This window comes from Vipera berus (assembly GCF_964194415.1).
Source record: "Vipera berus genome assembly, contig: HAP1_SCAFFOLD_215, whole genome shotgun sequence".
Classification (NCBI taxonomy): Eukaryota; Metazoa; Chordata; class Lepidosauria; order Squamata; family Viperidae; genus Vipera; species Vipera berus.
Genome location: NW_027673520.1, coordinates 23,021 through 49,644, shown reverse-complemented (window position 1 = coordinate 49,644; position 26,624 = coordinate 23,021). Strand labels below are relative to the sequence as shown.

At 43.2% G+C, this 26,624-nt stretch overlaps 1 protein-coding gene across 1 annotated transcript in view; it reads right to left on the bottom strand.

The window, feature by feature from the left end:
* The window catches only part of LOC308679335 (multiple C2 and transmembrane domain-containing protein 2-like), a gene marked incomplete at both ends in the record, with an annotated part of 53,265 nt that overhangs the window by 5,345 nt on the left and 21,296 nt on the right, over positions 1-26,624 (bottom strand). The window contains 6 exons of the mRNA XM_081346941.1: positions 12,209-12,311; positions 14,513-14,615; positions 14,799-14,892; positions 17,006-17,192; positions 23,645-23,775; positions 24,563-24,727. Of these exons, the coding sequence (XP_081203067.1) occupies positions 12,209-12,311; positions 14,513-14,615; positions 14,799-14,892; positions 17,006-17,192; positions 23,645-23,775; positions 24,563-24,727 (783 nt within the window). The remainder of the gene's footprint in view (positions 1-12,208; positions 12,312-14,512; positions 14,616-14,798; positions 14,893-17,005; positions 17,193-23,644; positions 23,776-24,562; positions 24,728-26,624) is intronic.

The following is a 26,624-nucleotide window of genomic DNA, read 5'->3' as shown; positions in this document are numbered from 1 at the left end:
ACATACACACACACATACATACACACAGGGGGGGGGAACCTTGCCTGGGAAACTCAATTAACCCTATAGGAAATCATCAGCCGCCATCAGTTACAATTTTAAATGGCTCTTTTCTTCCAGATACCATAAAAACAATGCCTTCCCCAATACAAATAGTCCTCCACTTACAACAGTTCATTTAATGACCATTCAAAGTTGGAGCAGCATTGAAAAAAGTGACTTATGACTGTTTTTCAAACTTACGACCATTTTAGCATATCCATGGTCACATGATCCAAATTCAAATGCTTGGCAACTGACCCATATTTATGACGGTTATGCAGGGTCCCAGGGTCACATGGTCCCCTTTTGCAACCTTCTGACAAGCAAAGTCAATGGGGAAGCCGGATTCACTTAACAACTGGGTTACTAAACAAATCTCCAGTGATTCACTTAACAAAAGTTTCACTTAGCAACAGACATTTTGGGCTCAATTGTGGCCGTAAGTCGAGGACTACCTGTCATCCCCGAAGCACATCAGCTACCCCAAATCCAGGAGCCTTCAATTCCACACACACACACACACCATGATTATCCCCAAGTATGTTGAATCTACAGAATCATAACTGGAAAAAATATTCACACATACTCAGAGAAACAAAATAAACACAAATAAAAAAAACCAAATGGATTCCTATAAATAGTTTGGTGGTGCCTTGAATATAAAATATATTTCCTACGCTCTAATTTGTTTGTTGGCTTCTGTTGTGCTAAATGGGAGGTTGTTTTTTTTAAAAAAAAAACAATTTTGAACCATTTGGCTCATCAAGAAAGGTGGCTTTGGCTTTAAAAAATACGGGAGGAAAATATACATTATACACGGTACAATAAGGATTGATTACACATTTGGTTTCTCCTCTGTCTCGCTCCCCTCCCAACTCCGGGCCCTGCTTTTAGGATGGGAAATAACTCGATTCAAAATAATGTAACATGAAAGCTGTCAAGGAATGGGGGGGGAAAGAATCATCTTTGGCAGAACAAAATACCCAAAGATGATTTTGAAATTGCAGCTGCATTTTAAGATGCTTTCACAAAAGCCTGGTTAAGATTTAAGAAAGGAGGTCGCTATATTCAATAGCACACAGTCCATGTGTAATGACTATCCCGGTTTATACACTTCCATGAAAGCTAAAAAACGACATGGGCAATTCAGTTCATTATCAAGGAAGGTATGTTTTCATTTATTCATTCATTCATTCACTCATTCATTCATTCATTCTATAGCCAGTCATCTCAATCTGGGCAGCTTACATTTCAAATTGTCTGTCTGTCTGTTTGCCTGCATATCTATCTATCTATCTATCTATCTATCTATCTATCTATCTATCTATCTATCTATCTATCTATCTATCTATCTATCTATCTATCTATCTATCTATCTATCTATCTATGTGCTGTCTATCTATGTGTATCTATCTATCTATCTATCTATCTATCTATCTATCTATCTATCTATCTATCTATCTATCTATCTATCATATATCTATCCCTCTATCTATGGTATGTATCTCTATATATTTGAAGTATTTATTATACGTATGTATGTATGTATGTATGTATGTATGTATGTATGTATGTATGTATGTATGTATTATAAACATCCGGATTAAATACACACAGTAGTAGGATACCAGACCTCATTTTGTGATGGTTTGAAGTTACAAAACATCACTGAAAAACGAGACCTATGACCGTTTTTCACACTTATGACTATTGTAGCATCTCCATTGTCACATGATCAAAATTCAGAGTTTGCACCACCAAATATACCAGTCCATGTTGGTCTTCAAAATAATACGAGGCTGAACTATGCTTTATTCTCCCTTCAATTCTTTTTTAACTTTTGTATCTCTGTATTTTTATATGTTTGCCCTGTTCACTGCCCTGAGTCCTTCGGGAGAAGGGCGGTATACAAATAAAATTATTATTATTATTATTATTATTATTATTATTATTATTATTATTATTATTATTATTATTATTATTATTATTATTATTATTATTATTATTATTATTATTCAAGAGATGTAGATTTTCCCCCCCTCTCTTTCAAAGGGAGTCAGTTAGGAAGAGGAGGGGGCCAAACCTCCCACTGCTTCCACTGCTTCAATGATTATACAACAAGACACCTTTGCTGACCTCTGGCTAGCCAGAGAGTCAATGCAAATAAACCAAGATGGCAACCTCTGTGTTAGAGCAGAGCAGCAGGTTATAAATCAAATAAATAAGAGGGTGCACAAACAGTCACTGTTGTGAACTAATAATAATAATAATAATAAAAAACACATTGGCATAATTTAATCAATCTGGATTCTTTCAGGCTTTATTCGGTTTGGCCAACAGGTTTCAGAGAAGCCTTCTTCTTCAGAAATGTGCTCCTCACATTCAGAGATGGCAAAAGGTGAAATACAAGACTGGGTGGAAGGAAAGAATTTCCTTCCAGCCATGCTGACTCAGGAATTCTGGGAACTGAAGTCCACAAGTCATAAAAAGAGCCAAGGTTGCCTACCCCTGGTCTAGAGCAAGAATTGAAAAGAAGCCCAGAAGAAGACAAAGGGAAACCATTTCTATATTGTCATCAACGAAATTACATAGTTGTTAGGGGGCGCGATGGCTCAGCGATTAAAAGGCTGAACTTGTTGAGCTGTAAAGCAGATGTTCAGGTTCGAGACCCGAGCACCGTGCAACAGAGTGAGCTCCCGCTCCTTGCCTCAGCTCCTGCCCACCTAGTAGTTCAAAAACATGCGAATGCAAGTAGATCAATAGGTACCACTTTGGTGGGAAGGTAACAGCAGTCAGTCATGCTGGCCACATGACCACGGGAATGTCTTCAGACAACACTGGCTGCCTCGGCTAAGAAACTGAGAGGAGCATGAGCTAGAATCGGACACGACTGGACAGGGGAAACATTTACCTCTATAGATAGTCCTCATCCTATGGCCACAACTGAGCCCCAAATTTCTGTTCTTAAGTGAGACATTTATTAAGTGAGCTTAGTCCAGGGGTAGGAAACCTTGGCTCTTTTATGACTGGTGGACTTGCAACTCCCAGAATTCCTGAGCCAGCCATCCTGAGGGGAAAGGGAGAGGTATCCAAGCTGAGCCAAGCTGCCTCAGGAATTCTGGGAGTTGAAATCCACGAGTCATAAAATGGCCAAGGTGGCCTACCCCTGGCCTAGGCCTAGGCTGCTTTATGACTGGTGGACTTCAACTCCCAGAATTCCTGAGCCAGCCATGCTGAGGGGAAAGGGAGAGGTATCCAAGCTGAGCCAAGCTGGATCAGGAATTCTGGGAGTTGAAGTCCACGAATCACAAAAGAGCCAAGGTTGCCTACCTCTGGCTTAGTCCCATTTTATGACCTTGCCACAGTTGCAGTTGTTAAGTTGGTCACACAGTTGTTAAGCGAATCCGGCTTCCCCATTGAATTTGCTTGTCAAAAGGTCACAAAAATATAATCACATGACCCCAGGACACTGCAACCGTCATAAATATGAGTCAGTTGCCAAGTGTTGCCAAGATCCAAGAATTTGGATGACATGACCACAGGGATGCTGCACGGATCATAAGGTTGAAAAACAGTCATAAGTCCATTTTTCCAGTGCCATTCTAACTTTGAACAGTCACTAAGTGAACTGTTTTAAGTTGGGGACTACCTGTATTTTATATACCGTGTTTCCCCGAAAATTAGACCTAGCCTGATAGTAAGCCCTAGCTTGATTTTTTTTGGGGGGGGGGGCTAATATAAGCCCTACTCCAAAATTAAGCCACAGTTTTGGGGTGAGGTGCACCCCTAAAAATCAAGCTAGGGTGGAGGTAGGGGGGATGAAGCTGCCCTATGCACCCCGCACCCGCTTACTTTACCAGTAGGACCACCTCAGCCAGGCCTCCCACGCCCCAACAACTGTCATGCTGCTACTTGTCATCTTCTGCAACTGCTTGCTGCCACTTATGGCCGGACGCCAAGTGGTGCATTGTGCCATTGCTGCTCCTCCCGGCAGAATGCCTCATAGCACTTCAGGCTGTTTCTGCTGCTTGCGCACTTCGGGCCACTTCTGTTGCTCGTGGCAGGAGGCCACGTGGTGCTTTGGGCTGTTTCCGCTGCAGAAACGGCCCAAAGAGCCACATAGCGTCTGGCTGCAAGCAGCAGAATCAGCGCAAAGCACCATGTGGTGTCCTGTTGGGAGGAGCAAAAATGCTGCAATGCGCCACATGTCATCCACCCACAGAAGAAGTCAAGCAGCGGTGCGACACATGTCAGGGTGTGGGAGGCCTGGCTGCGCTGATCCTAAGGTAAGACATACTCTGAAATTAAGACCTAGTGCCCCTTTTGGAGGCAAAAAAAATATATGACTGGGTCTTGATTTCGGGGAAACACGGTAGCTACTGTACATCCATGAAGTTACCGAAAGACCAGCTCAACTGAAAGGAATCTTTGCCTGCTTCTCTTGTAACCCAAATGGAAAATCGGAAAGCTCCAATTGTCACTTGCAATGAAGCTGAAACACACTGGAATATCCAGAGGTAAGAAATATTACCTTAATCTCAGCTCTACTAACCTTGGTACCCTTCAGATATCCCAAAGTTCTCCAGCTAGCATGGAAACTACATACTTGAAAGATGCTCAGATTACAGAAAGCTAGTCTCTCCAATACGACAAATTAGAAGCTTGAGCAATCCTACAAGGATGTTTAAATGACTGAATATACATACATACATACATACATACATACATACATACATACATACATACATACATACATATATATATATATATATATATATATATATATATATATATATATACATACACACACACACACACACACACACACACACACACACACACACAAACATATATGCAAACCTGAATATCTGGAAAAATCTAATATTCTTCATGTAAAGACTTCCAAACTGAATGTGTAAATGAAGATTCAATCAACCAGGCCAAAAGTATCTAAAAAGGTTAAATCATGGCAACTGGACCAAAGTTTATTCCAAACTGAACAGACTCTTATCCTCACTAAACAGTCCTGCAAAATATCAGAGTTCGGGCTAGACTTTCTCCAGCCTAATGGATAGATTTGCTCAGCCATTTGTACGAAACATGCCAGGTGAAATGAAATGTGTGTGAATTCAGCACTACTAAGGACTACTAATGCTGAATCTATTAAGCATGAACCCCGTTGACCGCTGGAGAATTTTAATGAAACGGGAAAATGTTGGAATTCCGATACAGAACAGGGCAGTAAGGAGATCAAGCTCTTAAGAGGAGAATGGCATTGCTCTCCTCTTCCAAGAAAAACGACTTGGCAACTTTCCTCCCTTTTTACACACACACACACACACACACACAAACCCACACAAGCATTTATTTACAGAAGTACATCTGGCTTCAATGCAGATGCAGCCTTTGCGGTTGAAAGCATGGCACACAACGGTTCCAGCAGAACTCAGGATTTTCCACCGCAGGGTAAGATAGGGGGAGAGCTAACAGCTGCAAGGAATCATCGAACATTCTCATATCTGAGCAGAAATTCATCACTTGGCCAACGCAGGAAATTGCTGTCCAAATGTTGTGTACAACTTCTCTCCTCCCTGCCCTACCACGTTCTGGAGCTGTTTCCCGCTCCCCCCCCCCGCCCCGATTTCCTTCTGTGAGTTATCAGCCACAAGGAAATCTTTACGATGGTTAATGTAGATATCGCAGAAGTTGAATTTCCCAAATTACTTCCTTCAATGTTAAGTAAAACAGATGGGGGTAGAGGAAGAGGAGAGAGAGATAACTTGCTCTTGAGCAAGAACTCAAAAATGAGCATTCGGTTGCGGATTCCGTGTGGATTCCAGGATTGGCCAAGTAGCTCTAAGTTTACCAGTTTAGAGAAAAAAACTTTATTCCATGGTGCTCAGCCTCAGCAAATTATGGGATTATAGTCGTAACTAAATTTATACTTGCTAGGCACAATGCAGTTTTTCAGTTTGAATTAAGCTTACTGGGTCAGAGAGATACAAGAAAGTAATATCAAGTCTCTCATGTTTTGAAAGTATGTTATCCAACTGGCAACGGTTCAGCTTTCTCTTTTAATCTAGTAATTACTGCTGTGGTAGCAGAATCTCTACCCAAACTTTGAGCAGCTTTCCTTTCCTTTCCTTTCTTTTCCAGTCCAGTCCATTTCCTCCTTCTTTTCCTTCCTCCCTCTCTCCCTTTCTCCCTCTCTCCTTTCCTTTCCATCCTCTTTCCTCTCTTTCAATCTCTCCTTCCTTCCTTTCCTTTCCTTTCCTTTCCTTTCCTTTCCTTTCCTTTGAGCTTGTCGATCAGATGGTCGGCAGTTTGGAGGTCGAATCCCGAGTGCCACATAGCAGAGTGAGCGCCTGTTACTCATCCCAGCTTCTGCCAACCTAGCAGTTCGAAAGCACGTAAAAATGCAAGTAGAAAAATAGGGACCACTCCGGTGGGAAGGTAACAGCGTTCCGTGTGCCTTTGGCGTCCAGTCATGCCGGCCACATGACCACGGAGACGTCCTCGGACAAGCGCTGGCTCTTCGGCTTTGAAACGGAGATGAACACTGGCCCCTAGAGTCGGAAACGACTAGCACGCATGTGCGGGGGGAACCTTTACCTTTTACCATTTCCTTCCTCTTTTCCTTCCTCCCTCTCTCCCTTTCTCCCTCTCCTTTCCTTTCCTTTCCTTCCTCTTTCCTCTTTTTCAATCTCTCCTTCCTTCCTTCCTTCCTTCCTTCCTTCTTTCCTTTCTTTTCCAATCCAGTCTATTTCCTTCCTCTTTTCCTTCCTTCCTCTTTTCCTTCCTCCCACTCTCCTTTCCTTTCCTTTCCTTTCCTTCCTCTTTCCTCTCTTTCAATCTCTCCTTCCTTCCTTCCTTCCTTCCTTCCTTCCTTTCCTTTCCTTTCCTTTCATGCTCATATGTGATATGAAGCTCTGTCATATAATGATGCAATTATATTATTTCCATATTGCATCCAGATAATCTGATTTAGTTACATATGGAGAGAGAAAAACTGTCCATTCAGAATGAAGGGCTGTGCCTAACACACTGAGATTGTCACCAGAATAGATGTATGGTGGACAAAGCATGAAATTCACAAAAAGAAAACCTACAAGCTACTTTGGGTGCCTTTATTTATTGGATTATTTATCTCCAGCATAAAGAAAACCACCAAAGCAGTTCACCATCTTCCCACTCTCTGTAATACAAAAGTAAACTTCATTCCTTTCTTTTCACAAACCACTTTTTCCCAATCCAGCTCCAAATGCAATAGAACAACAAACTCAGATATGGTAGGACTGCCTTTAACTACGTATGCTAAAAAAATCTACAGAACGCAGTCCTAAAATATCTGGATCTACGCTGTAGCTCTCAGCTCCATCCCGGCAACACGAGGAAAGCCTTTTTTCTCCCTCTTGTTTCAACAACCATTTGAGCACATTGTTCACTGGGGATGTGCAAAACACACCGATTCCAGATCGTTCTGCTTGCAGATTGGTGAGTTTTGCACATTGCTAGTGTTTGCTTCATTTGCTAGGACCCACCAAAGCACAAATAAAGGAAGATGAGAATTGGAGCTAGTCTCAGGCAACCATCTGGCCGCCCTTGAAATATTAATTTATTTACTTATTGTATTTCTAACCCATCCACTACCCAGATTTCTCACAGCCGATTACAAAGTGACTAGAATCATCAAAAGGTTTCGAAAGCATCGGAAAACAAAGAAAGATAAAAAGATTAAAGCAATGCAAACCAATGGAAAACGATCCAATAGCCCAAGAAGGAAAATAAGCTGAAGTCTAATTTTTCAATGTAAAAAAAGAAAAAAAGAAAAAAGTCCAATCTTTTACCATTTATACACTACTGTGATTCTCCTCCTACAATATTCAAGTATAGAACAGGAACTAAACATTAAGTTCAGTTCAACTATTAAATTGCCTAAGCAGGAGAGGAGTGTTTTAGTTTAATGCTAGGAAGAGAAATTATTTTTAATCTGTCTTTTCGACTTACTGTAATTCTCTCTTTTTGTTTTGCTTTTTAAATTATGTTAGCCACCTGGAGTATTCCGCAGAGTAGAAAAGCATCTACGAAGTAAGCAAAGTAATACAGATTGTCCTCGACTTGCGACTGTAATGGGTATCAGAATTTCAGCTGCTAAGCAACGTGGTTCTTAAGCAAGTCACACGAACTTTGCAAACTTTTTGGTTCCGTCATTAAGCGAATCACACAAGAGTAAAGAAGATCCAGTCTGCCATTTTGCTAAGCCACTAAAGTTTGATAACAAATGGGGGGAGGGGGGAGGTGCTGCAATAGTTGCAACTATGAGGACAAGTTGTGTGTTGCTTTTTTCCAGCGCCATCCTAACTTTCTACAATTGCAGACCGAATGGTCATAAGTCAAGGGCTGCCTGCAATTAAATAAATGCCATCCTGAATTATGCATTCAGGGCCCAGTTCTCTAGTCACCTCTAAGTTCCCTGCAGAGGTTCATCAAGCAGAAGGTATTCCTTGAGGTAATCTAGCCTCAAGCTCTTTCAGGTTCACGTGAATTATTAGATCACGTGAATTATTAGCACCACTTTACAAAGTTATTAGTAAGACCATACTTAGAATACTGCATCCAGTTTTGGTCACCACATTATAAAAAAAGAGGTAGAGACTCTGGAAAGAGTGCAGAAAAGAGCAGCAAAGAGGGTTAGAGGGCTGGAGACTAAAACATACGAACAACAGTTGCAGGAATTGTCGAGTCTAGTGAAAAGAAGGACCAGGGAATGACACCATAGCAGTATCCAATATTTGAGGGGCTGCCGCAAAGAAGAGGGGGGTCAATCTATTTTCCAAAGCACCAGATGGCAGGAGAAGAAGCAACGGATGGAAACTAATCAAAGAGAGAAGCAACCTAGAACTATGGAGAAATTTCTTAATGGTGAGAGCAATCAACCAGTGGAACAGCTTGCCTTCAGAAGTTGTGAGTGCTCCATCACTGGCGGCTTTTAAGAAGAGACTGGACAGCCATTTGTCTGAAATGGCATGAGTTCTCCTGCTTGAGCAGGGGGCTGGACTGGAAGACCTCCAAGGTCCCTTCCAATTGTTATTCTGTTAAACCAAGTCTTTCAACTGAGCCCTAGAAACACCCCACAGTATTATTTGTTCTTAACACACGGGCTAGGCAAGAGAGAGAATTAACATTCTCCTTCACTTTCTCCACTTTATACAGCCACATGGACGTCTCCCTCCCTCTCGTAGCCCCGTTCGGGGAAAATCTGAGTGGCTCTTGACAAACGTCTATAAAATCAAGAGGAAAGGGGAGGAAATTGAGATCTAACATATCCCTGTCTAACTCACACAGCCGGCTGCCTCACACACAAGCCATTTGGCAAACACAAGCTCTCCAGGAGACCAGCTGCTCACGCTGTTCCCGTCCAGCGGCATCAGGGATACGAGGATTTGGGGAGAAATTAACAGAGTCATCAAAAATTGAATAAAAGATGTTAAGGAGTTGTTCCTTCCCTGTAAACATCAAACGGTTCGGCGCACGACGCGAGCTTTGATAACCGTTCCAAAAGAAAAAAAAAGGGAGGAAAAAAAGTCAAGCAAACATTGGAGAGCTCCAGATACGAAAGAACAGGATCAAAAAGAGCATTATATCTATATATGCTTAAAGAGAGAGAGAGAGAGAGAGAGAGAGAGAGAGAGAGAGAGAGAGAGAGAGAGAGAGAGAGAGAGAGAGAGAGAGAGAGAGAGAGAGAGAGAGAGAGAGAGAGAGAGAGAGATATTAAACCAAGATATTTGGGGAAAGGATTGGCCAGCCTTGAAGAACACAATCTGAAGCTTCCTGTATTCATGGCTGGGGGGGTGGGTGGGGGGGGGGTGGAAATACTGCAGCATGTTTTAGACGTACAAAGCACCTCCAAATGTATCTTGAGAGGCAGCTGTTTCTGACCATAGTAAGATTTGAACAACATCTACCTGCTAGTGCTATGGGATATCTCCTAATTTTAAAAGTGTGAGTTACTCTTCAAAAGAAAACCCGCGCAGCCTGCCTTAAAAACTGTTTCAAAGGACAGTCCAAAGGAAAAAAAAGAAACGGAAGTGGGGAAGAAGAGAATACAGATGTGCAAAGAGCGTAATAAGTTTGAAGTGGCTCACAGGTCAAGAGCAGCGTTGCCGTAAAGCTGCACGTTTTCAGATTCCTTTGAAAGCGACTTCTCTCCAATTAAAAATAGAAAGTTTCAAAGCTATGCGAAAAGCTATGAAAGTCGAGAAAAGAAATGGTAACTTTCCTTCAGACCACCTTGGGCAGCGGCTGATACGGTTTAATGAAAGAGGAGGACTTGATAAAACTCTCTGGCAAAAGAGACCGCAAGCGTTTTTCCTTGCTTTAAAAAATAAAATAAAATCAGAAGTAGCCTTAAGTAGAAAATGGGAGAAGAAATTGCCAACTCTGGTTTATCAGGGTGCCTTCACCCTGGCTCTTTGGGGTCCGAGTCTGGAAGCTGAGCCAGGACAATCAGAGCTTATTATTTTATTTTATTTTGTTGGCTTGAAACATTTTGCTGCTGCTTATCCAAGTAGCTTCTTAGAACATAGAACACAGAATACAGAACAACATAGCTGGAAGGGACCTTGGAGGTCATCTAGAACTAAGGAGAAATTTCCTTTTTTTATTATTATTTAGTTTTATTCATTTCTAACAAAAACATGTGAAAATACCAAAGCAAAATAGTAGGGGACAACATCAGAGAAAGGTGGGGGGGGAAAGGTGTGAAGAAAGAGAGGGGAAGAAACAAAAGGCATTGACTTCCAACTCTCTCTCTTAAAATCAGATATTAAAATCAAATCTCAAGATGTTTCTAGTAGTATGCACTAGCCATTCCTGTACGGGCAAATCAGTCTAATCGGTAAAACCTAAAATCATAATATCTTTTTTTTTTCCCACCTCGAGCAGAAAGGAGACATTTCCTAACGGGGAAAACCAGTGGAAAGGTTTGCCTTTAGAAGTTGTGGATGCTCCATCAACGGAGGTTTTTAAGAAGAGACTGGACAGCCATGTGTCTGAAGTGGTATTGGGACTCCTGCTTGGGCAGCGGGTTGGACTAGAAGACCTCCAAGGTCCCTTCCAACTCTGTTATTCTGTATTCTGTGTTCTTCACTGGGATAGTACTCTGGAACAGCTTTGCAGCTGTATGAAACTATGCAACCACGAGAAGGACAATAGGGTTCTAATAAGATGCAATCATAGGGACACGGTGGCTCAGTGGGTTAGGACGCTGAGCTTGTCGATCAGAAGGTCGGCAGTTTGGCGGGTCGAATCCCGAGTGCCGCGTAGCAAGAGTGAGTGCCTGTTACTCGTCCCAGCTTCTGCCAACCTAGCAGTTTGAAAGCACGTAAAAATGCAGGTAGAAAAATAGGGACCACTACGGTGGGAAGGTAACAGCATTCTGTGCGCCTTTGGCATCTAGTCATGCTGGCCACATGACCAAGGAGACATCCTCGGACAAGCGCTGGCTCTTCGGCTTTGAAACGGAGATGAGCACCGGCCCCTAGAGTTGGAAACGACTAGCACACATGTCCGGGGGAACCTTTACCTTTACCTTTAAGATGCAATCACAGAAAGCAAAGCAAACATCCCACCCAAAGCCTAGCCAACGAGCCCAAATGTCCCAGATTTGACTCACAGAACACCATGCATTTGAATGGCCTCCAGTTCCCTCGTAATGCTACATCTACTCTGAATCTAAACTTGACAACCAACACTGAAAGTGCCTAGAAAAAAAAAGCTCTGCTAATTAAGGCTTACTCAAAGTACCCAGGAGAAAAGAGTGCACGTGGTTTGCGCGCCTGTTCACACACCCAACAGTGAAGTATGCAAAGAGAGTAAATGAACAAGATACAGAAATATATTTTTTTTTTCTAAAGGAAATCCGGCTGCTTAGTGAATTGAATCAAACCTGGGCCGGTATTCCTGTCTTCCTCGAACACACAAAGAACATGATTGAAAGCGAATCCTAAGCGCAACGTACAGAATTATCACAATGCCGACATCGAGACAGGGCCATTTTTCTTTCTGTCCACATCGTTGCAGGAGGATAAGAAGGCAGCCGTGTCCCACGGAGGCCATTAAGGCTGAGATGAAGCAGGCAGCCAAAGGGGAGAGAAAAATAACTTACAGACAGTAAAGGGATGGCAACTTTTCCAAGAAAGTCAGGAGGTTTATCTCCATCTTCGTCAAACACCATGACTTCCAGGACTTCGTGAATGTCTTTAACAGGGCTGGAAAGAGAGTGGGGCAGAATTAAGGAATTTACACTCGTTCCGTCCGCCACAAGAAGCAACCTAAGGATATGCATTTGGCCATTATGCTTGCCATCGCTTTGAGGTGTTAAAACCTGTATGTAGAGCAGATGCAATTACTCTACACACCAGTTTAACACCTCAAATTGCATCCCCCTCCTTCCCACAGATCCAATCAAATCAGTTTTATTTCTGCAAATCGCAGGAACGAAGGCAGCCTGGGCGATCCTCTAGCAACTCATCTCCCTGATGGCTGTTCACTCCAGCAAGAATCTCGAACTCGTTCTGCCTGTTAGGACTATAACAGTGGTGGCGAACCTTTTTGAGACAGAGTGCCCAAACTGCAACCCGAAACCCACTTATGCATGGGCGCGTGGCCACCAAGTGGGCATCGCCACCAAACAGAGGCCTTTTGTAGGCCTCCGGAGCCCGGATCAGGCAGCTTGTGCATCGCAAAATCACCCCGCAGTCATGGAAGAGAGCTCCAGAGGCTTTGAAAAGGCCTCTGCCACCCAGATCGGCCATGGCGGGGGGGCACAAAATCGCTCCGGAGGCTTACCTGGACTCGTGCTGGTAGCTGCCTCCACCATCCAGCCCGGATCCACCTGGCCCCAGCTCTTGCAGCTGTTCCCTGACTCTCAGTGCAGAGAGAAAGAGCGCAGGAACATGTGGAGAGGGGACAGGGAGCAGCTTGGCCCTGCTTCCCTCTGTGGCGATGGCCTGTGCCCTAAGGGATGGCTCCGCGTGCCGCCTGTGGCACGCGTGCCATAGGTTCGCCACCCCTGGACTATAATATTGTCTTTCAGATATGTTAGGGCTATAATCCGCTTGCCAGAGGAGGGGTGAACTCTGAAGATCATAGTCCCAGCATGCATGGAAGATATTTTTTTACAGAAAGCTGTGTGACCATGAACCCTGTGGTGATCTACCCAATACTGGGTTTAGCGCTTTAAATGAAGCCGTCCGTTTTACTTGAGATGATCTGCACCACTCCCACGTTGCTAATGTCTGATGAGTTCCACCACTGCTTACAGCCTCTCAACTTTGGGGGTTCATGCTGTTCCTTGCAAACCTTCTCCTCTGGGTCTTCTTTCAAGAGTGACGCTTACTACTTAAGTAAATACTTTTAATTCTCCCCAATAACTTGATCATTCTTTTTTCCAACATTTCCACCAAGAGAGACAAGCATGCACTTGCATACATCATGGAATCAATGGGTTGGAAGAATGGCCATTTAGCCATCTGATTCTGCCTCTTCTCAGTGGATCGTGTTGTCCTCCGAAAGAAAATGCTAGCAGCAAATAGCCAACAGGTCACTGAGAATGTACTACCTCTCTAGATGATTCTACCACCTTCTCTGCTAACCGTTTCCCTGACTACCTTACTAATTGCTCACATTTATATTATCTGGGTTCGAAGCTGAGTGTGCAAAGAAGCATCTTGAAGTAATTAACCCAGTTTAGTTTAAGAATAATTAAGAATACAGCTATTAAGATGAAAAACATAACAAATTCTAGACCGATAAAGGAGAAATTTTTGTAGCTGAGGATTGAAATGAGGGGTCTTTGGTGCTCTCTGAGTTTAGTTGTTTTCTAGCAGACATTTTGTTACCCAAACTAGGTAACACCATACCTAGTTTAAATATAATATAAAACATTGTTTTTTGTTTTAAAGTGCAGGAACTCTACAGAAGGTCTGTCCTAGGCCACAGGTCTGCAACCTGCGGCTCCGGAGCCGCATACGGCTCTTTCAGCCGTCTCCTGCAGCTCCCAGTCCTCTGCCATGTGCAGTCCAAAAAAAAAAAAAGTAGGACCAAAAAAGTTCAACCAATCAATTCAAATATGCAGGGTAGATGCATATCTCGCCTTGGCTCCACTCTTCAGTCAAACCCTGTTGTGCGCATGTATGCGCATGTGCACACATTTTTTGCGGCTCCCAGTTTTTCCTTTTGTGAGGGAACCAGTTCTGAGTGGCTCTTTCACTGTTTCAGGTTGCTGACCCCCGTCCTAGGCTCAATAATACAATTTGGTATATTTGGTTTATACTTTGAAAGCACCTACACGTCCCCCACCTCCTTTCCCAAAATTGGTCCCCACTACGTGGGCTACTTCTCCTGGCAAGTCTTACAAATACTCCGGGCATCCCTAGTATCGGGTGTTTCTTGTTGCAAATCCACTTACAAAGTAAAGACTTGGTTCCATTCTGGGTTGAGGTTTTTGTAAACGGTGTAACTCTGAAGTCTGCTGTTCCCTAATTCCAGGACACAGAAGGGATCACTTTTGCCTACAGAAACAAACCAAAAACAAACCAGAACTTGATCAATGAAAAGAAGCTTGCCAATATTCTCCTTTGACTTCTTGATAGACCCCCCCCTCTTTGTTTCAGACCCTCCTTTGTGGAATTGCATTTATGTGAGATTCAAGTCACGCTGAACAAAGCGAAAGGAAAAAAAACCCGAATATATACCTGAAAAATCTGCAGCTAACAGATCAACAGCTTTTAAAAGTTTGACTTGTAAAAAACCAATATCCTTCATGTTTTGGAAAGAGTTCCTTAAGCTCTGAAAAGAAAGTCATTGTTAGAAAAATAATGTTCTCCACATTTTTATTTTACATTTAATGTGTCCGTTTTTAAGAGCACATTTTTCTCAAGTCCAAAGAAGCAGTTAATTAAATAGGCCTCATGTTCAGTTCTTCTGCTTCTCTTTTACTTTTTTGTAACACACTAGTTGCCTAGATAAGAAACTGTCTGATTTCCTACTAGCACATAGTACTGCTAAATACTTATAAAGGTAAAGGTAAAGGTTCCCCCGCACATGCGTGCTAGTCGTTTCCGACTCTAGGGGCCAGTGCTCATCTCCGTTTCAAAGCCGAAGAGCCAGCGCTTGTCCGAGGACGTCTCCGTGGTCATGTGGCCGGCATGACTAGACGCCAAAGGCGCACGGAACACTGTTTCCTTCCCACCGTAGTGGTCCCTATTTTTCTACTTGCATTTTTACGTGCTTTCGAACTGCTAGGTTGGCAGAAGCTGGGACGAGTAACAGGCACTCACTCTGTTACACGGCACTCAGGATTCGACCCGCCAAACTGCCGACCTTCTGATCGACAAGCTCAGCGTCCTAACCCACTGAGCCACCGCGTCCCTTTAAATACTTATAACTATGTTTAAATATAATATACTGTCTCCAAAAATTGCAAATCATAATGGGAGATGTACATATATGTATATATGCATGTATACGTGTTTGCATATACTTTTTATTTATGTGTGTGTGTTGATGGATGGATGGATGGATGGATGGATGGATGGATGGATGGATGGATAGATAGATAGATAGATAGATAGATAGATAGATAGATAGATAGATAGATAGATAGACAGATAGATAGACAGACAACAGAGAAGTTGAATGAGTGGGTAATGGATGGATGATGGATGGACAGACAAGTGGAATGAAAGAATGGATGGAAGGATGATGGATCGATAAATGGATTGACAGACAGATAAGTTGAGCGGATGGATGATAGATGGATGGATAGACGCATGGAAGTTAGAGAAGTTGACTGGATGAGGATGGATGGATGGGCAGAAGATAGATAGATAGATAGATAGATAGATAGATAGATAGATAGATAGATAGATAGATAGATAGATACACAGACAGACAGACAGACAGACAGACAGAAAGGATAGATGATAGATAGATGATGGATAGACAGATAACAGAATAAGAGAGTTGGAAGGGACCTTGTAGCTCAAGCAGGAGACCCTATACCATTTCAGACAAATGACTGTCCAGCATCTTCTTAAAAACGTCCAGTGATAAAGCACCCACAACTTCTAAGGGCAATCTGTTCCATTAGTTGATTGTTCTCACTGTCAGAAAATTTCTCCTTATTTCTAGGTTGAATCTCTCCTTAATCAGTTTCCATCCTTTGTTCCTTGTCTGGCCTTCAGGTGCTTTGGAAAATAGGTTGACCCCCTCCTCTCTGTGACAGCCCCTCAAATATTGGAAGACTGCTATCATGTCTCCCCTGGTCCTTCTCTTTACTAGTCTAGCCATAGCCAGGTGATGGATGGATGGATGGATGGGAAGAAAGATGTGTGTGTGAGAGAGAAAGAGAGAGAAAGAAAGAGAGGGAGAGAGAGGGAGAGGGGGAATAACAGGCTAACAGGCTAATAACAGGCTATGTACTGGAATAGAGTTTATAGACCTGCCCTTTGGCTGAAAGCAATATTTTGTGTTCAATGAACTCTATGCTCCTTTGCCTTTCATTTTCACCCCCCTTTACTCCGAAAATGTGTAAGGTTCAAATTTTGAGTCAGTCAAAATTTTGAGCAAGGTTCAAATTTTTGTTACTATATAACTAGTGGCAGCGACCCAGCAGTGCTAGCCCACTACCTTCTTTCTATGTAGGTCTAGCCCCCCCAGCACAAGGATTCCCAGGAATTTCCCATCTACCTTTGGTGCTGCTGGGTTCCTGAGAACGTTCGAGATCAGCTTTGCATTTGGATTGGCAAAAAGTGGCTGCCAGGTGCCCCTTTTGTACACACAGAAAAGATAAGGCCTTGATCACAATGCAATTGTGCGATTGTGCAATTGACTCGGCCTCTGTGGATCTCCCTGCTTAAGGAGAAAAGGGGGGAGGGGAAATATAACCATCCAGACTCACATAACGCTGGAAAATCTGCTTTCTTTCATTGGGGTCTCCCAAGGGGCACACACACAAATCAGAGATAGACACCCCTGAGCAAGGTGCAACGGAGATCACCATCACCAAGAAACCAGGCTGCTTCTCCAGAGGCAGTTCCAAGCGGTTGGCTTGTTTGTCGGAGAGTCCACCAACATCGACTCTGCATCTAAACCGTTGGAAGGCAAAAGAAAACACAATCACTTCCTACCTTCCATCACTTAGAGCAGGGGTCTTCACAACATGGCTCTTTTATGACTTCTGGACTTCAACAGGGGGAGGTCCTTCTCTGTGGGCGCCCCAGATTTATGGAACCATTTGCCGGTTGAGCTCCGGATGGCGCCCGACCTTCGCTCCTTCCGACGCGATCTAAAGACTTATTTGTTCGAACAAGCCGGCCTGGCCTGATGGGGGATGGGTTTGGATTTTATTGTTGTTTTAAATGTATTTTAACCTATTGTTATAACTTGGGCATCTCGTTTAATTCTTTCTTAACTTTTGTATTTTTGTACTTTTATATGTTTGCCCTGTTCACCGCCCTGAGTCCTTCGGGAGAAGGGCGGTATACAAATAAAATTATTATTATTATTATTATAAAAGGGCCAGGTTTGAAGACCCCTGAGTTAGAGTCATCCCTCTGTGCAAAGTGCTGAGTGCCCTACAGTGTTCAACCTCAGACAGAGGGTTGAGAATTTATAAGGTGCCCTGAAACCCTTCAAAAGACAGCTACAACTTTCCCACTTCCCATTTCAAAGGACTCAACTCATCTTCCTTCCTGCCCAAAAATTACTAGTTCCTTTAATGCCTGTGGAGATGCTCAATCATCCGGGTCATGGTTGTCTCAAAGGTGTGTTTTTTTTCCAAAAGGCAACTGGACTTTCTTGATTTTGTTTTCTTAAAAAAAAAACGTTTTGCTTCTCATCCAAGAAACCTCTTCGGTTCTGAAGAACTGAACAGAAGAAGCTTCTCGGATGAGGAGTGAAATGTTTTCAAGGGGAAAAAAAAAGAAAAAAGAAAGTCCAGTTGCCTTCTGGAAGAGCAACAAAGATGGTCAGGGGACTGGAGGCTAAAACATATAAGGAACGGTTGCTGGAATTGGGTATGTCTAGTTTAATGAACTTCTGCCAACCGAGCAGTTCGAAAGCACGTAAAAATGCAAGTAGAAAAATAGGGACCACTACGGTGGGAAGGTAACAGCGTTCCGTGCGCCTTTGGCATCTAGTCATGCCGGCCACATGACCACGGAGACGTCCTCGGACAAGCGCTGGCTCTTCGGCTTTGAAACGGAGATGAGCACCGGCCCCTAGAGTCGGAAATGACTAGCACACATGTGCAGGGGAACCTTTACCTTTACCTAGTTTAATGAAGAGAAGGATGGGGGGGGGGAGACATGATAGCAGCCTTCCAATATCTCAGGGGCTGCCCCAAAGGAGAGGGAGTCAAGCTATTCTCCAAAGCACCTGAAAGCAGGACAAGAAGCAATGGATGGAAACTAGTCAAGGAGAGAAGCAACCTAGAACTAAGGAGAAACTTCCTGACAGTTAGAACAACTAACCAGTGGAACAACCTGCCTCCAGAAGTGGTGAATGCTCCAACACTGGAGGTTTTTAAGAAGAGACTGGACAGCCATTTGCCTGAAATGGTATAGGGTTTCCTGCCTGAGCAGGGGGTTGGACTAGATGACCTCCAAGTTCCCTTCCAACTTATTATTATTATTATTATTATTATTATTATTATTATTATTATTATTATTATTATTATTATTATTATTATTATTATTATCATCATCATCATCATCATCATCATTATCATTATCATTATTATCATCATCATCTTTGGGATAGTTCCTTCAATCTATGTACCCAAAACATTTATTGGAGAAAGACGCACTCCTGAATAAACTGTAAGTGTTCCAGAAAGTGGTGGTCAGGAAGAGCTAGAGACATTTAAAGACACGAGTTCCTAATCAGGAACATTGTAAAAATAAAATTGGGGAAATTTCCCATGCAAAGAACAATATTTTCTTGTATTAAGAACAAATAACAAATCAAGAGAAATGACATTCAATATTACGTCTACTGCATATGCAGTTTATCTGCATATAAACTTTCAAGAAACGTTACGTCTGAAAATGGATGCATTGTGTTTAAATAGTCTCTTTAAAAACATTTAAAAACGGATGGGCCTTAACAGCGATGCAGTTGATCAAGGGGGACCTCATTTTAGAAATGGGGCAGCACCCCCAGAAGAAGGTCTAAATGGGTCGCCACCGATCTCAGTTTTCATGATGATGCACTCCAGAGAATTGCTTCCAGAAAGCAGCATTTGCCATTTTAGTGGGGGGAAAAACCTGTGCATTTCTTTTTAAAGATAGCAGCAAAAAAACATAGAAGTGTTCAAAAGTGGATGAAAGGAAGGGAAGGGAAGGGAAGGGAAGAAGGGGGGGAAAAATCCTTCCTCAGATTTGTAGCAGTCAGAAGACCAGTGGTGTAAGCATTCAAAGCTCATTTATTTGGAAGCAAATGGAGCACAACTTCCAAGAAACTCTGCAGATTTCAGCTCTTATAAAAGATAAATACTTGCAGCTTCAGATCCCTGCTGCGTAGTCACAGGAGTCAAGTTTCTGGATGGTGAGAGAGAAATTGGAACAGATTTTGACAGCTGAAGGCCTGTTGAAAGGCTTTTATTTAAAGCAGGAACCTGTTAAGGTGTTGCCTAATTAGAAGGAGAAGGAGGAGAAACAGGAGGAACATCTCCTGGGGGCTTCGGCTTGGGAAATGGAACATGCATTAGTCCCAGATAGATCCTAGAGCCTTGAACACTTGGTGTCCATCTGCCATGATCTACAAAAAAAATTTCCATTTCTAAATAGCTGGCTTTGGAGAAGAAAGCAAGGTGGGCACGAAACCCAGAGGTTTCAGCAATCTCCTTGAAAAAATCTTCTGAATGCTTCATTTTTAATAGGCTTTGGCCAAGAGCACCTCAATGTAAGAATCATTTCTTCGTGGCCAACCACGAGCATTCCATCTTCATCTCTTGAAACCCTGACACTCAACTGCATGGTCCATCAGAGACACACAAAATATATCAGAAACGTACTAACTCAACTTGGTGCAACGTTGCTGCTTACACAGCTGGTAATTTAAAGTAAACACGGTGAAGAAGGAATGAACGAACTAAAGTGTGCATGAGGAACTGGTACAGGATTACAAGATTCTCTTAGGTGGATATGAAAGTAAGGCATTGGTTGTGACACTTGAACGTTACACCGCAGTGCACAAGGACAGTGGGGGGGGGGGGGAAAAGCAGTAAGGATGGGAGGGCTAAAAATATACACTGTTTTGGATAAATGCTTGTTCAGTTGGTGCTTGTTCTTACTGTTTATAATAAGATAAAAATGCAATAAGATGATTGTTTATCATAAGACTGTTATCTTAAGCTCCTCAGAAAATTGCCTTGACAATTTCATCTGAGCAGAGAGCAATCACTTCCAAAGTTCCTATGTTATGGAACTTCCTGCCCAATCTTAATGATAGAATAACACAACTGGAAGGGACCTTGGAGGTCTTCTAGTCCAACCGCCTGCTCGAGCAGCAGACACTGTACCATTCTGGACAAATGGCTGTCCAATCTCTTCTTAAAAACCTCCAGTGATGGAATACCCACAACTTCTGGAGGCAAGCTGTTCCACTGATTAATTGTTCTCACTGACGGGAAATTTCTTCTTATTTCTAGGTTGGCTCTTCCTTGATTACTTTCCATCTGTTACTTTCTGCCCTGCCCTCAGGTGCTTTGGAGAATAGGTTGACACACACACACACACACACACATCTCTGTGAGAGCCCCTCAAATACTGGAACACTGCTATCATGTCAACCCTAGTCCTTCTCTTCATTAGACTACCCAGTTCCTACAACCTTTCATCATATGCTTTAGCCTCCATTCACCTAATCATCTTTGTTGCTCTTCTCTCCATTGTTTTTAGGATCTCAACATCTTTTTTGGGATCATGGTGACCAAACTGGACACCGTATTTGAAGAGTGGCTGTACCAGTGCAGAGTAAGGCATTAAACCTCACTAGGACACAGGTCTTCCAATGAGAGATGGAGACTAGGTTAGAAATAGCTAAGAGTGGTGAAAGACCTACCATAGGGGCTTTCAAAACTATTCTTCAAAGCTTTCGCTTGCTCTCTCTGTTCTACAGCTCCAGTGAAGTACAATATCCCTGATTCCATTCATACTTATGAGTCTCACCACCTAATTACTTGAGCTTATTTTTTTTATTTACTTGATTGCACAGCTTAGCTAAGGAACCATAACTATAGTCTACATTGGTGGCTAAACAATTCCAAGGCATGGATCCATGGAAAGCATTATCAAGATATGGTCATATTTAAACCCCCGACTAATTGAATTGAACTGATTCAGAAAGGAGGAGGAGGAGGAGGAGGAGGAGGAGGAAGGGGAGAAGGACTTTGCTAAGAGCCAAACCCATCTTGAGTTTAATGTACAATCAAGCTGTTTAATTACTTGGGAGTCTAATTGTTTGCACGGTGATTATTTCTCCCTGCCTAAGCAACAGAGCCATCCTTTCCCTTTTCTTACCATCGGGTGAGGATCCAATAGAAGGCGAGCGAAGCCAGCAGCAGCTGTTCAAAATGAGGACCAGAGCGCACCATAAACCCGCCATGGTCATGCTTTCAAAACGGTTTCCCCGTGGCGAGAGACTCCCGCCCCGGTTCTAACTGTTTGCAACTATTTAACACCAGAATTGCTGCAACCATATTGTGTTTTGCACAGACCTCTCTCTGCTGGTAATAAGTCAGCCCTATAGAAGGGGAGGAGCGGGAAGCGGCAAAAATCTCATAAAGCTTAAGGAGGCAATCCGTTCAGGAACCCGGAGGAGACATCACGGAGAAGTCAAAGGGGGAGTCGTTCATTCATGGTGCGAGTAGTCCCTTGCAAAGAAGAAGGGGGGGAGGGGCGCTGAGGAGTTTGTGGCACCACCGTCCTCATTGTTCCTGCACCACTGAGAAAAGTCTCATGCTCAGAATTGTTGCGTTTAAGGAAAGAAGAGACCTTTCCCTCTTAGCGTTTCCTGCCAATTGAATTTCAGTAAAATTCTAATGGGCAGTGACAGAAGTTAAAAAGCCTTTTGATCTTCTCTCCCCCTCCTTTTAGCACCTGGTTCCCTGGGGAGGTGGGGGGTCGGCAGGAACCCTCCCGAGATAAAAGGAGACACCAGAGGTGGACTCTACAAATCTGAGGACAATCTTCCTTTTTGGATTTCACAGACACCTCAGCCATCAAAGCCCAGGGCAGGAACATCCCAATTTGCACATCTACCCTGGAAGGACACACAGCTAAAGCTAAAGCCAGCATGTACACAAACCACACCTCTGAGTTCACACCAAGGACAGGTTCCCCCCCCACTATAAAACCAACTCTCTGGGCCCCATTTTTCTCTGCAGCTACTCCCGAAATCTCTTTGTTCTTGGGAATAAAATGAATCTCCTTTATCACAGTACGTCTGCATTTCATTTTTTTAATTTCTTCTTGCACCACTCCAGATCATGGGACCCCCAGATTATTCCTCTAGCAGCAGATTGTGATATCCCCCGCACATATTTTGTGGTAGGGTTGTTGAAGGATTTGCAAGAATACCCTTCTATCATTCTATCTCCAGGAGTTTTCAGCATGCATGGCTTCCCACGTTAAACCTCAAAGATTCTTAGATAGGGAACACCTATGGTGGATCCTTCTCACAGCAACTACCAAAGAGAATGGGGGGAAAAAATCCTGCCTTTAATAAACTGTTGAAGAATTTCTCCCCCTGTAAAGGAAATTGGACAAGTTGTCCACCAATTTGCTGTGTCCACTTGTGAAGAATATGAAAGACCCTTTTCTTTCCAGTTCTAATTCAGTCTAACCTTTATTGGTCTGAGTTGCTTCAAACGTTTGGACTACAAGGATTTTTGTCTCCAAAAATTGGTTCTGCCAGTAGGATTGATCAACACTGCTATCTCAACCCAGTTGTGGAACTCAACGTGTCACCTCTTCTGCTAAAGAACTGCTGGAATAGAAGGAAATGGAGGTCCCATAAAAGTATCTTCCTGTTGGTTTGTTTTTCCAGGCCATGCAGAATTAAACTCTAGCATCTGCTACTAGCAGAGATGGAGACACCAGTGTTGAAGAGACTGAAAAGAATCATGGAGGATCAATGACTATTTGGATAACTGGTGGCTATTTTCTCAAGCATAGAAGAATACCAAAAGTTGCTAGAGAAGACTTGTGGAAGAGGACAACCCTGGGAAGCTCTTTTGTTGGGTCTGGATTGTACCACTGCAGCTCACAGAATTATCTAGGAGTAGCTCTTCCAAAATACAGGATTCTGCATAATTAGAAACCCTGTGAGTTCGGTCCTGTTGTTGACCTGCACAATGCTTGAATGAGATTTTGAGAAGCTTCAGTTCCCAGGTTCTTGTTGGAAAAACCCGCAACAATTAAAAGGTTACACAACAGAGAGAGCATCAGCAGAGCTATCCAGAAAGCCTCATCCCACATTGTCTTCCAAAGCTTCCCAAAATACGTTTAATAGCTAATAAAACAAGACAACTTACATTCCCAGAATTTCTTCGTGCTTTTTGTTATCTTTCCCCCAGATCTCAATTTCCAATACATCCTTTCTGTCAGAAAAGTAGTGAAAATCAAACTGTTCCCTCCACTGTGGATTTGCACTCTTACACAGGGTCTAGGAAAACATAAGAGCGATCAAGATTTATCGTTCTTACAAAAGATGGCAGCTTTTAAAAAATGCACCCCACAAAAAAGGGGGGGAGGCAGACTTTAAGAACAAGTATGAAAAGGGAACAGCTGTCTTCTGCAACCCAGCGGGGAAGTGGGGGGCGGGGGGACACTTTTTTATACTACATGTGGGAGAATTTAAACTTCTGACATGGAAACCAAAGGGCCACACAAACCTCCACAGCCGGGGAACCAGCAAGTTGCTGCACAAGGCAGAGAGAGCTGGGGCACAAGCTCTGCTTGTTTTCATTCCATTAAATCCAAATGTGTTTAATACAGTTAATGTAATTACCCTATGAAACACAAAGGCGTTTGGGGGAGACTTGAAGCACGATGGGTATTATTGCCAATGGGGACTGTCTGTTTGGATTAGAAAGGCCGAAGAGGGGATAGGAACTCACAAAAGCTTATTTGTCAGTAAACAAGAGAGTTGGCAGTTCTTGGTTTTGCTTATTTTCTGATTTCAGCATTTTGTGCATGTAGGTATCCCTTCAAAGCCCAACATTCTTAGCTGGAACCATGCGGAGTTCTGGGAATTGAAACGGACTCACCTGGAAGGTGATTCAGCTGAGGTGGAGAAACATTATTCTCTACATGGAGAGAGACTCCAGTTTGTTATGATACATATCTGTGTATTAAATTATAGCTCAGGAAAGACTGACTTCTTCCCTGATGGTCAGACTTGCTTCAAATCACACTACTTGGTAGCACACAGACTTATCAACCCTACTTACCTTGCTTTTGAATTTTTCCTGGCCCATTTTCAACAGAACTAAGATGTGGGTCATGCTCCCCATGGGAATATTTCTCCCTTCCAGTAAAGCCACAGTAACTGTTCCATTCCACAGCTGGTTTTTTTGCAGCGTGTCAACCAGCCTGCTGGTTCTCATGAAACTTGCCTAAAATTGGGGGGGGGGGGGAAAGAAAGAAACACAATTTGGGAAGCTAGAAGTAGGAATATGTCAATGAAGACCCAATCAACCAGGCCAAAGGTGTCTAAAGGTTGAGTTATGGCAACTGGATCAAACTGAAAGCAGGAGTTTACAGCCTCACCAAGAGGGACAACCAAATCGTTCTATTTGCACCCTGTGATATTTCTCCACGCGCTCACGGACAAAGTGTTCCGCTCAGCTTATTTAGATATTTGAAGGGGTGGGGGTGGGGGACATTAAAAAAGGTACATTTGTTTCGTCTCTAGATTTGACGGTTCTCCAGGACGTTCCCTCAGGCGAGAGGTTTAGAGGTCATCCTCATGAGTTTGTTCTTCCTGGCTTGCCCTCAGCTGTCATTATTCTTATGATTGCACACTTGGTTGGTTTTAATCTTGTGTACACTACAGGTCACAATTGCGAGATGGGTGACGGCATAAATTGATTACGTAAATAGATACATTTTCTTTTAAAAAAATATTCTGAAGGGCTAAGTGTTCCACAGCGTCTTTCCAACATCTCAAAGCGGACCGCTGCCCCCCTCCACCAACTGAGAATCTGGTAAAAAAAATATACAGGTAGTCCTCGATTTACAACAGTTCATTTAGTGTCCATTCAAAGTTAAAGCGTCACTGGGAAAAGTGACTTATGATCGTTTTTTCACATTTACAACTGCTGCAACCTTCACATGCTCCTGTGACCAAAACTCAGATGCTTGGCAATTGACTCATACTTACAATGGTTGCAGCGTCCCGGGGTCACATCACCCCCTTTGGCGACCTCCTGACAATCAAAGTCAATGGGGGGGGAAGCCGGATTCACTTAAGAGCCGTTCGACTAATTTAACAACTGCAGTGATTCACTTGTGGCAAGAAAGGTCATAAAAATGGGGCAAGGCTCACTTAACGAGTGTTTCACTTAGCAACAGACTTAGCAACTGTGGTTGTCAGTCGAAGGCTACCTGTATAACTTTTTAGCCCATTTAAAATGTATGGTTTTTAAGCTCACAGATAAAAATTCAGCCAGACTTTCAATTCTTTGTGACATTAACGGGTTGGTCAATCAAGGCTGAAGTTATTTGAGGGTTCCGTGTGGTTGGAAGCAGAAAGCTAAAGGCCACTGAGTGCAGCCCTCTCGTTTTGGTCCAAGCAACCGAATTAAAGCATCCTTAATGAAGGGCTGTAGAGGGACGCGGTGGCTCAGTGGGTTAGGACGCTGAGCTTGTCGATCAGAAGGTCGGCAGTTTGGCGGGTCAAATCCCGAGTGCCGCGTAGCAGAGTGAGCGCCTGTTACTCGTCCCAGCTTCTGCCAACCTAGCAGTTCGAAAGCATGTAAAAGTGCAAGTAGAAAAATAGGGACCACTATGGTGGGAAGGTAACAGCGTTCCGTGCGCCTTTGGCGTCTAGTCATGCCAGCCACATGACCACGGAGACGTCCTGGGACAAGCGCTGGCTCTTCGGCTTTGAAACGGAGATAAGCACCGGCCCCTAGAGTCGGAAATGACTAGCACACATGTGCGGGGGAACCTTTACCATTTAATGAAGGGCTTTACAGTCCACATCTGAACCTTCCAGGGAAGGGCTGGCCGTTGGGTATGTGCAGGCCATAAGGTCTGTTTAGGTTCTCCTACTTGAACAGAGGGTTGGACTAGAAGACCTCCAGGGTTCCTTGCAGCCCTATGATTCTATCTTTCTATCTCTTCTCTGGAGAAGTGGCTCCATTGAGGATCAGCCTCGGGTTTCAATCTTGCCTATTTGCCCTGCCTTTCTGGGGAAGGACATTCCCTCTTGTTGGACATGTTTGAGCTGAAATTGAACTTCTGTTGGCCAATAGCTTAGCCTTTTTCCCACAACCGCTGCAGAACTTT